The 13,296-nt window shown below is 36.3% G+C and overlaps 1 protein-coding gene across 5 annotated transcripts in view; it reads right to left on the minus strand.

Annotated features, from left to right (window-relative positions):
* The window catches only part of LOC109071904 (neural cell adhesion molecule L1-like protein), a 38,899-nt gene that overhangs the window by 4,041 nt on the left and 21,562 nt on the right, over nt 1-13,296 (minus strand). For 4 of the 5 annotated variants that reach the window (XM_042712843.1, XM_042712845.1, XM_042712844.1 and 1 more), the window contains 14 exons: nt 12,101-12,267; nt 11,867-12,026; nt 10,407-10,531; nt 10,003-10,104; nt 9,544-9,741; nt 9,171-9,241; nt 8,520-8,742; nt 7,437-7,552; nt 7,060-7,264; nt 6,573-6,695; nt 5,482-5,655; nt 3,199-3,306; nt 2,009-2,167; nt 677-802 (listed from right to left, as the gene is read on the minus strand). In XM_042712843.1, the coding sequence (XP_042568777.1) occupies nt 677-802; nt 2,009-2,167; nt 3,199-3,306; nt 5,482-5,655; nt 6,573-6,695; nt 7,060-7,264; nt 7,437-7,552; nt 8,520-8,742; nt 9,171-9,241; nt 9,544-9,741; nt 10,003-10,104; nt 10,407-10,531; nt 11,867-12,026; nt 12,101-12,267 (2,057 nt within the window). The remainder of the gene's footprint in view (nt 1-676; nt 803-2,008; nt 2,168-3,198; nt 3,307-5,481; nt 5,656-6,572; nt 6,696-7,059; nt 7,265-7,436; nt 7,553-8,519; nt 8,743-9,170; nt 9,242-9,543; nt 9,742-10,002; nt 10,105-10,406; nt 10,532-11,866; nt 12,027-12,100; nt 12,268-13,296) is intronic. The other variant, XM_042712846.1, reaches the window with a different exon arrangement.

The following is a 13,296-nucleotide window of genomic DNA, read 5'->3' on the forward strand; positions in this document are numbered from 1 at the left end:
AAAATGACAGTATTGTTATTCATAAGAGATAATATGATATCCTCTTGATTTGCAAATGCTGAGCAAACATTCAATCCTTCATATTCTCCAAATTTGTGTAAGTATTTTGTATTTTGCTGCATGGAAGCACATCAAGGACATTGACTGCCTTTTAGAAAAACTGCTGTGTGCTGAACTTGTATGTAAGATATGGCCTTACTGGTGAAAACATTTATTCTTTTCAGCTTGGTAAGGTATAAATAACCTTTATGTAAAGTATAGCTAACAGCCACAGTGATGTAAGAACAAGGCATTTAAAACTGTCTTGCAATGCCTTGGGTTTTATTCCATGAGCTGCATAAGGGTTCTTGTGCATTTTAATGCATGCAAAGGTCTGTTGCAATAATCCATTCAGGACATAATTAGTTCCTGAATCCATTAAAAATAATTTCATATTGGTTAAATGTATGTGAAGAACAAAAGAAGAGCAGGAGGAGCAGGTGAGAACAGGCCAATAAAGCAGGTTTTCTGTCTGACACTGCTAGTAATAGGTGTATGGGTTGGTGTGACAAAGCCACACAACACAAAGCTAACAAAAGCACCAAGCTAAAGTGTATACACTTTGACTACAGAGAACCGAGAGCTTAAACAGAGGACTGGGAGCACCGTGTGACCTCTGAAGCTGTTTGTGTCTTACCTGTGTACTTGCCGCTTTTGTTCTTGATTACAAAACAGCCGATGAGGACAAGCAGAGTTAGTAAAGCCACTCCGCACATGACCGCCACAAACCACTCCTGGGATGCCATAGGTTGTTTACTAGATGCTGCAAGGACAAAGGAGAGTTTGTTTTTGGAAAAATGTAATTCGTGAACACAGTCATACTGTTGTCAACTTGAAAATACTGGAAAATAGTGATGATGTCTTATTGGGTTAGAGGAAGAATTGTTAAGTGGCATTTTTAAATATGGTTCTTGTGTCAAATTCTGATGTGGATTGTCAAAGGAGAACAATCAGAACCCAAAGAAGAGTATTTTAATGGCTCTACATTTAATGAACTTCTGGAACACTTTTGAATATTTGCCACCAATTCTCTGACATAAATGGACTCCTCTTTGCTGTTGTCAGAACCTGTGAGTTTGCTGACAAAATGAAATGATAAGGGACCCAGTTGTCACTTGTTTCTTATATAGGATGTGTTGGAAGCATATGCAGAGCTGTAGGTGATACATCTACCAGTCATACATAATTCAGTAGCATTATCATTAGTTCTTCTGGTGTTAGAACATTATCTACCCCAGTTCCTCACACTGAATGGATGGGCCGAGTTTCTGTCAAATACAGAGTAGGCATCATTGACATGTAGAGGTTGGCCATTATCTGTCCAAAGGGATTTATTTGTCTGATATCAGAAAGTTTTAGGCCTTACAGTCAATGAACTTACATTCTTAAGGTCATTTATTCTGGAGTGGAACTTTCAAGTTTTGAAAGATAAGAAATCTTACAGTAAAATACTGTTAAAATCTTATAATTGACTTTGAAAAAATATATATGTTTCTTCTTAGTTTTTTAATTTATTTTTCTTGTTGGTTATGTACATTAGGATTTTGAAATAGTCGTCTGGTTGACCTAGATCAGACCAAAAGGGTACTTTAGCGTTGACGAGTTAAAGTGGTTATCAGTATACTCTACAGATACAAAGAAGAGTAGAACGATGTAATATTAACATTCTATCAGTTATTAAAATATACAGTTTTTATTACCATGATGTACTGTTGTGACTGTATTTTTTGAGGTAAAGTTCTGGCAACCACAGCTGCTGTTTTATCCCCTGTAAACTTCACAGCTTTATTTTACAGCACATTCTAGAAAGTATGATATTTAAAAAATTGCTTGCTCAATGGAATGAGAGACCTTTTTTTTTTTTTTTTACCTCTAGTGCTAATGCACCCACAGAAAGACTATCAATTACTATACTATGTCAGTGATACTTCTAATGCTGTTCTACAGGCTAAATTCTCTAACTTCTCACCTTTCCTGGTCTTGAAAACCTCTTCAAAAATGCTAGGGACATCAACCCTGTGTGAAGCCTGCAGCCGGACTGTGTACACAGTTCCTGGGCTGAGCCCTTCAATGAGGTGGAAACCTTTAGATGTATTTAAAGCCTCTGAAAGCTGCCAGATACCATCACCTAAAGGAATGACCGCATAACCAGATAGTGTTAGGCCACAACCCAGCTGAAAGAGGTGATATCTATGATACTGTAAAGCGACCCTTAAAGGTTAGAAAAGTTGGTAGAGTAAATGAAGATACACAAAGAAAATATACAAGAATGAATTTCATTATCAATTGGTCTGGATTTTGGGCTCCTTTGAGAGGTTTTTAGACAGGATGCAACTCTCATTTTATATTCTTAATGTGTTCATTTTGATGTCCAAATAGGAAGTAAGTAATTAAATGTCACCGTTAAACTTCAAATACTTCATGTATGCACAAGCATGTACATCAGTCAAAGAAAGTGCAATAGAGGAACAATGCGCAATTATGCAATTAAATTGTTGTTGTTCGACATCAAATTCAGTTTTTAAATAGAGATGTTCAATTTGTAGTCCTAAAATGCTTGGAAATTAGCATTTACTATGTACTATTTACTATAAGCATTGTTATTACTTTATAAAGAACAGAAACTGCTGAATTAACTTTCATAAATAGCAAATTATTATGTATTTTGGATTACACATTTAATTGTACCATGTTTTAAACTCAATGGAAAAGGTAAATAATAATTAAATAAATAAATAATTCAAACAATATCAAATTATTTTGATTAATTCATTGAACATCACTGAAAAAAATATGTAAAATACTGAAAAAAAAATCATTTTAATATTATTTCTACTTTGGTTATCTAAACTTAATTTCACTGAGAATTTGTATTTTTTTTATCTGCAGTTAAAATTCTAACCTTTATATTTACATGTTTGCACTTAATATATACAGTACATTATACATATTTAAATCTGCACATTTATCAAAATGTTGAAAAGCCAATTAATGTAAGAAATCGACAGATTAATCAATTCAAAATAGTTCAAATTGTTTTAGTTGCAGCCCTCAATGATACTTTCCAAACTTTGTTACAAATATGTCTACAGTTTACACAAAACCCAATGCTGCAAACATTGGATCCTGACAAATCAGTTTGAGGAGTAAGTTCCTTACGGTGATTCATTATGGCAACATAGAGCTGTGAATCAGAACGTTCTCCTCTGGTTCTCCAGCTGATTCTTGCAGAGGTGTCACTTACAAAGTTGGATATGTTGTTCATCACTGAGAGAAATATACAGAGAAGAAGATATAGAACAAAATACAGGAAAGACTCCCAAAAGGTTAGTTTCTGCAAAAGAATCCCAGTACACCCATAACCATAGGAAAGTGTTATAGAAATGACATAGTGATACAGAATTCTGAATGAAAACTTTGTTAAAGTCAACATGAAACAACATTTCTATAACATTTAAGTTATAGTAAAAGAGGATATTTATTTGAGACAAAATTGTAGGGCAGGATTTTTATCAAGGACCAGTGATGTCAATCATAAAAGATTACGGTAGAATTTATTTCAAATTAATTGAAAACTATAATATAATATATTATAATATATTCATATTCATAGTTTTAATTTCATGCTATCTTTAAATGTTAATTTCACTCAAATATTGAGTTATGAAAGTGATTGTTTAGGTAGATGAATACCTAAGGTAGGAAAGGTGGCATTGATGGAAAGAGTGTCTGTATTAGATGAGGTGAAAGAGAAAGGTTGTCTTGCAAGAGAGAGAGAGAGAGAGTTTAGATCACATGCATTTTCCTGTAGAATGGACTGCAGCAGTGTAAAATTTTAATGTCCCAGAAAAAAATAAAATGCTTCTGTGCATCATAAAATCATTATTCACAGCATCAAATCAACATGAACAGGAACTATATAAATAATTAGGATTGTTTATATCAGTTTATATCAACCAGTGGGTTTAAAATGGCTAGAAAATATGGCCCATGGATCTGATGGGGGAATGGGGTGCTAAATGCAAATAATAAAATGCAACTAATCATGGGCAGGACAGCAAAATAAATGGACCTAACAAAGGGAAAGTGTCGTCAAGGCCTGACAGTTAATTTTTTAATTTTTTTTTTTATTTTTTTTTTTTATATGCAATTTGTACTATAAGTTTACAGCCGGTCACTGTTGAGTGATGTGTCCCTGTTAGCAGCCAGACTGATTTTGTCAACCCTAATAAAGACAGCTTGTTTTTGCAGTTTTTAGCAGGAGTTCAGGGACAGTATTACTGCCTCAGAGGAGCTCTTAAAAAACAAAAGCAAATGCCAACAGCAACCAAGCTCAAGTAAACTTGATCCAGCTGTCACTATGTGGATTTTTGATGGAATAGTATACTCATTTTTCAGAACGTACACAATTATCTCCTTCACTGAATATAGGCAGGGCCTTTCAAATTTCAACAACAACAACATACTATTTATGACTAAAATTAGTGCTAAAATTACTGACACTATTACTAGTGTATCTGGAGGTATTTTAGACATAATAATGCAGGAGTTAATATACTAATTCATTTTAGTTTACAAAAACAGCTACACATTTGCTGGTACATACTCAGCTCAGATGATGTCACCTCAGATGTCGACTGTTCATCTTAAAAAGACAGTAGCGATACATGAAAATAAAACAATAAATAATATCAAGTTTTATGTCCATAAGTTGACATATTTTACTTAAAATTGCACTAATAAATTAGCTTTAAATTGCATTTATCTGACTGAAAATGCAGATGTACCCACAAGAGGCATTTGAAATGCTTCAAAATACTATTACTACTAAGTAACCTGCAAAAGGCTATGAACTTCAGTATGTGATACATACTGTACAGCTTTCTGTTGACGTTTCAGCTGAGACTGTAGAAACTTCAGGAAATGAATGTTTGGGCATTGTAACTAGTTCATGAGAAACAGAAGTTGGTTGATAAGAAGACAGATCAGTTTAAACAAACCCATGGAGTATGAGAATATGAGCATAACAGAAAGAAATAGGCATTCCGTAACAAAATTGTGGCCTACAGAAAAACTTTGACGATGATGCAATATCAGTTATCCAGTAAGTAAAAACACATCAGTAGGCAATTGTTTTTACTAAGGCTTCTCATTGACTGGTCATTGCATCCTTTTGTTCATCAGATCATTGTGAGTTTTGCATTTTAGCAATAATCTAATCACTCTCCTTTATGCAACAAGATCTTGCCAACAGCAACTCAGATTTCTGTAACTGCTGCTTAATCACTTTCGAACACCTTGCGGCTGTGCTAATTAGAACACAACTAACATAGCTTGTATCAGATGTTTGTGTCTCAGCATGGGCACTTCAATTCAGAATCTGATACCAGATCCATTATAGCTCTTGGGACTCTGCTTATAGTTGCTGCTGGGCACACTTACATGCTTCAGAGACGGTGCCTCCTTCCTCACTGATGGCTGACCCACAGCCCACCTGCGTGCACGCGCTCAGGTAGAACTTATACCAGTTGTCATCTTGCAGATCACGCAAGACCCACTGTGTTGTACCTGGTGCATTGATGTTCACAGATTTCAGCTCATCCAGAGTATCATTAACTAAAAAAAAAAAAAAAAAAAAAAAAAAAGAGAATTTTAAAATATTTAAAACATTCAAAAGTTTAGGGTCAGGAAGATTTTTTTTAAAGAAAGTGATAATTTTATTCTGCAAGGATGCATTAAATTGACGATAAAAAAGACATAATATTACTAAAGATTTCTATTTCAAATAATTGCATAATTCAGTCAAGAAACTCTTCTGAGTAGCTGATTGGCCCAATCTGCCAATCGTTCTCTATTTCCTGTCTATGCAACCTTATATATTACCATCCAGCACAGTGATAATTTTCTTTAGCCCTCCTCCTCCCCAGCACCACTTGTCTGGATCATTTATGGGGTTCTTCCTACTTTACCTTTGTTATGTTACATTATGTTTTTGCCTATTATATATAGTCTGCCACAATCAATCCTCTATTCTTATCAATAAAATGTTGTTAATTTGAGCTTTGAGAAAGCATTGACATTTGCATTTTCCACACTTTCTTTAAGTTTTTCATTTTCCTCTCTCTCTCATTCTCTCTCTCTCTCTCTCTTTCTCTCTCTCTCTCTCTCTTTACCTGTTATTTTAATTAGTAATCAACAAATCAGCATATCAGAATGAGTAATGATGCCGAAACTTTAGCTTTGATCACAGGGAAAAAAATAAATTTTAAACTATAGAAAACAGTTATTGAAAATGGTAGTATTATTTCACAATATTACTGTTTTTGACCGTATTTTTGTAATATATAAATGCAACCCTGGTGAGCATAAGACTATTCTTATAAAAACTTAAAAAATGAAACTTGGAAACTTGAAACTTGAAACCCCAAACTTGGATATATATACACATCACAATATAGTGCAGTTAAACATGGATTATATAAAATTCTCTGAGATAGCTGATGTAACATGAGATAAATTTGTGAGCGTCATACCTGTTTGATATTGCAGCAAGTATCCCGTGAGAAAGCCATTGGTTTCATGTGGAGGCGCCCACACCAGTGTAATGGAGTCTTTCTGAAAGTTTGTGGCTCTCAGGATGGGAGGTTGCTCAGGAACTGTGGGAAGATGTCAAGCGCCACTGGTCAATATGTACCTTAAATTAGAAAACTCAAAAACTGTTAGATGCTTTAAAAAAATATATATATAATAAATAAATAATTTTTTTTAAAAAACAGCGTCTTTATTTGATGGCCACCTACAATTTAGTTCAACTGCTCAAAAAAATAGCATTGCATTGTATTTCAATTCAAGTCACTGTCATTCTTTTCACACCTTTCTATGTAAATTAGTCTTTTTAGGTTCAGCAGCACATTTGGGTGAACAACAAAGTGTGTAAAATTCAACTGAATCTACACAAGAACTTAGCAGATGCTCAATCCACTGAATTTTAAAACATGTCTACTATCGAAGTGTTCTTGCCTCCCTGTGGAGTTGTGAAAGAGATGGGACTGCTGCTGGGCCCATTCCCTCTCTGGTTAAAGATGTTGACAGTCAGGCTATATTCAGAGAATGGCTTCAGTCCCGGCACCATGGTGTGACTCCTGTTTCCAGGGATGGTGAGAGACTGTCTCTCTAAGGGAATTCTCTTGGAGGTCATCAGACTTTTTGTTTGCCACCAGTGGACCTGGGAGCAAAAGATCGAAGAAAGAGAAAGTATGTGTTGATGAGGAGATATATAATAAGGAAACACACAGTAAAGTCTTTTAAATGCTATAAACAGCTTGTTTGTTGCTGAATGACCATCAGCTTTAGTCTAGTACCATAGGACCTCTGAACTGAAGGAGTCGGGAACTCACAGTGTATCCACCAAGATCGCCCCTCAGGGCAGTTTGGGGCACCGGTGACCAGCTGACCCTCAGCAGTGTAGAGTTCAACACCTCCACAGATATGTCTTCAGGGGCCACCAAGGGCACTGGAAAGGGCAACAGAATGCAGATCGGTTTACGGATAAACTTTCCCAAATGATGCAAGAGGGTAACAGCTCACAAATACAAACATACACAACCATTTCCTCAAGCAACTAAAGCTGCCAAGGAAAACAATGAATTGTAATTAGGTGACACACTGACTGTTTCTAGGAAAAGCACACATGCTAACATGAAGCTATCCACAAACACATGTGGATACACGGGAAAGTCTCTTTCAGGGATGCAAACTCATCGGGGGGAAAAGTTACAAAGATGTAACCCCCATTGGCTTTAAAATGTGGATTTATGGTTAATTTGAGCATGAGTGAAAAACTCACCCTAGATTCTTTTTTACTTAAGTTGTCTCAGGCCACATTCACACATTTTTATAGAACCCATTCAATATTACTATACAATAATAATAATAATCCTTTTAGAGGAACAAAGGTGTCCCTTTAAGGGTGCTGCCCCAATGACAAGCTGTTGTACCCCTAATATTTTTTTGCACATTTCTTTCTGAGAGTATTTTGGATTCAAAACAGCAATTATCATTGAAAAGTGTCAGGTTTGCATCCCTGCTCTTTACAACAACTGTATGAAAACTGTCAAGATCTACCTACAGCGAAATAAACCATGTTTCTGTATATCTACAGTGATACAGGAATAGCAGGGACAAAAGCAGCCCAACCTGTTGCATCATCCTCAAGACAATGCCAAATGTCGACTAGAGACAAGATGGAAAAAATATGAAAATGGAATAAAACAAAAGATAATCACATAAGTGCTTGGCAAAGAATTTGTCTGATCCCAAAGAGCACAACATAAAAACTCAGCAGAAATGGCTGATCCTTGTAAAGAGTGGATTAAACCACTCTCCCATCTAATCTTCTAATCTTAAGTGTTTATTTTTGGCTAAACGCAGCAGTGTCACATGACTGTGAGATGAATACATTAACATGCTGTTTGACTCACAGTCTTCCCCGGAATAACCAGTCACCACTCTGGGTTCTGGTGCCCAACCGTGGCTGTTGAAGGCCTGGATCTTGACCTCATAGGGGACGAATGTTTGGGTGTCTCGCACCACAAATGTGTGTCTCTTTATCATCTGTTCTTTCCAACTGTCCTCAACACCCATTAGCCTGTAACTCAGTTTGTATTCCAGACCGGGACCGTTGTGCTCCACAGGCAATAGCGGCTAGTGATTGAAAGGAAAAGTGGGTCAGTGCACTCCAAACATTACTGATCATTTGGAAAGAATGGAAGAGTTTGAGAGACATTTGCTGGTGGGTTTGCGAAATCTGGCGTGGAACCTAATTTCTGGGGTGCCTCGCTTGGCTTTTTTCAGACTTGCAATCTGAAGGAATTTTGACTCATAAATAGCATAATAGCATAGCATAGCATAATTTGGCTCATGAATGGAAATTTGCTCATATACTTGACTGCCAGTGCAAATTAAGTTGTAACTGCTTTAAAACTACAAGACACCCCACTTCTTAGGAGCTCCAGGAGCATTTAGTTCCCAAGCCTCCTTGCGTGAGGGTATTTGCCTTTTTCTTGTTCCCAACCCATGCATATATGCATATGCATTGAGGTTGTTTGACAATGCTGTTTGCATTTTATTACCTCCCAGCTGATGTCCATCTGATGTGGCAGTTGACTCTCAATCTTAATGTTTTCTGGGTTCCGGTCGGGGGCTGTACAAATGTGAATATGAATTATTTAACATCTGTCTCAGTCAATAATACCATTGCCCTCTAACACTGCCAATGTGTATCACACATAATGATGAGCATGCAGTCATTGATAGTCAGAGACAGCACTCGCTTAAAAGAGCATTAAAATTTATGGAGCTTTCATAGACATCTGTATAATTTTCTCAGGGTAAATCCCCACAAAGACATGCTTCAAACAAGTTTAAGGTGAACCAAGGACAGACTAGACACTGGATGATAACGCATTACGAAAGCAAGTTGTCAAGGATCACAGGAATCCCTACCGCAAGGAGGTGTCTTATATCTTTTGGAGGGTATGCTGGGATGGCTTCTCCCGATAGCATTGACAGCGATGACTCTGAACTGGTAGTTAATGTGGCCGTAGAGCGTCAAGGGGGCTGAAAACTGGCTGCCTGCAACTCGTAGAAGCTCCTTCCACTTCTCCGGCTCCCAGTGGTTCTCTTCATACTGGATAATAAACTCTAGTAATAGGAATAGAGCACAGAGGTCATTGAATACGCAGAGCGCGCACTCTCGATACACTCCAGTGGGAGCCTTCTTGAAATATTGTAGAGCAATGTTTGAGTATGAGCTATGTCCATTAAAATGACTTCAGAGGAATCAGCTTGAAGCAAAAGCCAGCTTCAGAAGCACTGAAAATGTGTACAGTTACATGTGAAGGAAACGCTCATGGAACCATTTTGCATTTGTTCTGTAACCCTGAGAGTACAGATGAGTTTTACCTGTTATGGGACTATTATGATCGCTGGCAGCCACCCAATGGAGCTTCACACTCCGGTCTTTCAGCTCAGAGAGCGTCAGTTGAACCGGTGGATCTGGAACATCTGTGTCACATTTCAGACACAAACACCATAAACAAAGTTCTTATCATAACAACATTTTAAGAGCATTCATAAGAGAACCAGAATCGCTTGAATAAATAACTGGTGCAATAATGATCACAAAGTCTACACATCTTTTCCACTATGTTTTGTGCTTTCTGTACAATCTTTTGCGGAGATTGCTGCACTATTATTTAAATATTTTTCCAAGCAGGTCTATTATTGTGGTATTCGTGTAATATATAAACATAACACCACAATCTAGTTGGTATTCATTCTAGTCTCAAAAGTTCTTTCAATCGTACCTAACACAGTTATGTATGCAGAAGCTGTATCTTGATCCAGTGATGTTCGAACAACACAGGTGTAATTCCCTTCATCACTGTGGCTCACATTGACAATCTGGAGAATTCCATCATCTGTGAAATATCTGCAAATAACCCAGAACAGGTACAATATAAAATAAAAGTTAGTTGGTAGTTGATTGATAACACAATGTTGTCAAATTAAAATTCATGAATTCCTAAATGAGACATCAGACTTACAAATACTTTGTAGTACTTCCAAGTCTCTAAATGTATTTCACAACGTTTAAACAATCTTACATTTTTTCAAAAGCAATGAAATAAGCAATGTGCATTTCCAGGAATATTTATTGTCACTTTCTATGTTGGCAGCAATAGTTAATGGTAAAACAAGGCAAGAAAAAATGAGTCACTGACAAACATGAGTGTCCAGGATGGAGAAAAAAACACATCGTAAAAATCTAGTTGAAAAATATGTGCCAAGTTCTTAGAAATGTATTCTTCTCTTTCATGAGGTTTTAAAAACTTTTACTCCATTATCAACTACATTAATAAATGTAGAATGCAGGTCAAAAAACCTGACATTTTACGAGTCTTTCTGACTTTGAATCACGGATAAACTTCAAAGCATACTGCAGAGCAATCAGTCCCCACAAAATACAAATTTTCAGGCAGACCAGAAAAAAAATTAAAGTTGATGAAGTGGCTGTGCAACTTGACAAAAATAGAAACCAGGTATCCGTCAAATGAAAGTATTCCACTTATAGTGCAAGAAGCTCCATTTATTATAATATAATTGATCCAGTTTGTTTCAGGATGGTATAGACACATCGTCAGTGGCGGCTCTGTGGCTTTTGTTGTATTGGAAATGCCAAAATAAAAGCTGCATTAAATGTTGTCAAGATTTGCAATGATTTGCAGTTCAACTGGAACAAATCTGCAGTGTGGATCTGAATTATGGCCTGCTAATTGCTGACCTGAGGTAAAGATGCAAACATAATTTATCTGGAAGCAAATACCTAACAGTCACAACAACAAAACATGGCACAGTATTACACTGCATTTACACAGAAGATCCTGTTGGGCATCATACTCCAGACAGTAGAAAAGAGGTTAAAGCTCCTGCTCATTAGCTGGAGTACCATTTGATTTTCAAGAGAGACATTTCGCCCATAAGAGCTTACTATTACTGATAAAAGCTTACAATTACATTTAGCTCGGATCTGTTACATGACTACAAAGTGTAAGTACTTAATCCATGATTCCTGCACTGATAAAACTATAAATAAAATGTCTGCATTACAAAACTGTCATAGCTCACACTAATCCTTTCTGTTCTGACAGCGCAACCTTTCTAAAACAAGGATTTGCTTAAATGGAGAATTGCTTCAATGAATTCAAAGCTGAACTACTGAGGACAATCTGACTCATCCTATACTCATGGAAAACATGTCACCCACCCTTCAGAGACATTTGTGAGGATATTCATCCCATCTTTCATCCACAAGGTCTCCAGCTCTCTTCTGAGGGTGGGATCGCACTCCACCTGGCACTCCAGCTCCGCCATAGATCCTCTTTTGACCTTCGTGTCTTGAGGAGGTTCTACGATCCTTGTTGAATCTATCAAAAGCAGACCTTTAGTTTCAATAATGACCAGGAAGCAGAAAGCTGTTTGATTAAGGAAGGTGGTTGACCTTTAATAAAAACTTCAGTGGTGAGGCTCATGGTGCCTTCGGAGTTGTTTGCCAAACATTTGTACTGGCCCATATCTTCCATCTCGACTTTGTGAATCAGCAGGGAGCCATTCTTCAGGAGAGAATATCTCTCTCCATCTATAGAGCCCTCTGGGTCTTCTCTTCTCCTACAAAACAAACATTGAACCCTTCACAGTTCTTCTGAAACAGAGGCCCATGGGAAGGGCCTTTACTGAAATGAGTACAGATGCTCTGTTGATAAAACCGAATCCAATGTAGCCTCTTTTTTTTTTGCCCCCTTTTTTTTACCACGACTTTGAAAATTGACCAAAGGTTTTTGAAAGGAAACTTTTCAAAGAAGAAAACAGTATAAATGAGTGCAAAAGGAGGATCCCTAGAGAGAACAGACATTTCAAAAGGGCTATAGATCTTGCAATGTCTTTTCTCAATGTACTGTCCCTTTTCCTTCACTTTATTCGCTTGACCCTGCTGGGTCTGTATTGCTGTTATTAGGCATTTTGTGCCTAACAACTATCATTCACCCATAATCTGAAGACCAGCTACAATAAAACCACATTAAATCCCTAGTAAAATCATTTAGCATACTTTTAGCAAAACTTTAATTATAAAGTCATTGAAGCTTATTTTTATTTTTTTTGCAGTAAATACCAATTTAGGCCAGCGTGAATGCCCATTGCTGGTCATCCTAATCAAAGAACTATTTTTTTTTTTTAGCCTTGTAGACTGTATAGAAATTATTTAATTTATTAAAACAGAATGGATATGAAAAGAGGCGTGACAATCATTATCATTAAGTGATGGTAACATTAGGCCCTCCTACATTTTTGTAGATTTTCCTTGTGCCTTATCCCACATTCTTCCGAAAGTTCTCACACCTATTACTCAAACAATGTATCATGGCAAAGTTTATTCTTATTATTAAACTATTTGTGTCTTTTTGATTTTATTTAATCATTTTCAAAAATATTATTTTTGTTAAAATTACTTAGAATCATCATAAATCTATGTGAAAACTTTTGCATTTAATTACATTTATTACTTATATAAATTTATTCAATTTATTTTATATTTTAAAAATATGAATATGGTTTACATTTATGAAATTAGTTTACATATACATTTTTATTCATGATTTGTTCATGATAAATGTATATACCTGGTTACTGTGCACTTAA

The sequence above is a fragment of the Cyprinus carpio genome, chromosome A23, assembly GCF_018340385.1.
Source record: "Cyprinus carpio isolate SPL01 chromosome A23, ASM1834038v1, whole genome shotgun sequence".
Taxonomy (NCBI): Eukaryota; Metazoa; Chordata; class Actinopteri; order Cypriniformes; family Cyprinidae; genus Cyprinus; species Cyprinus carpio.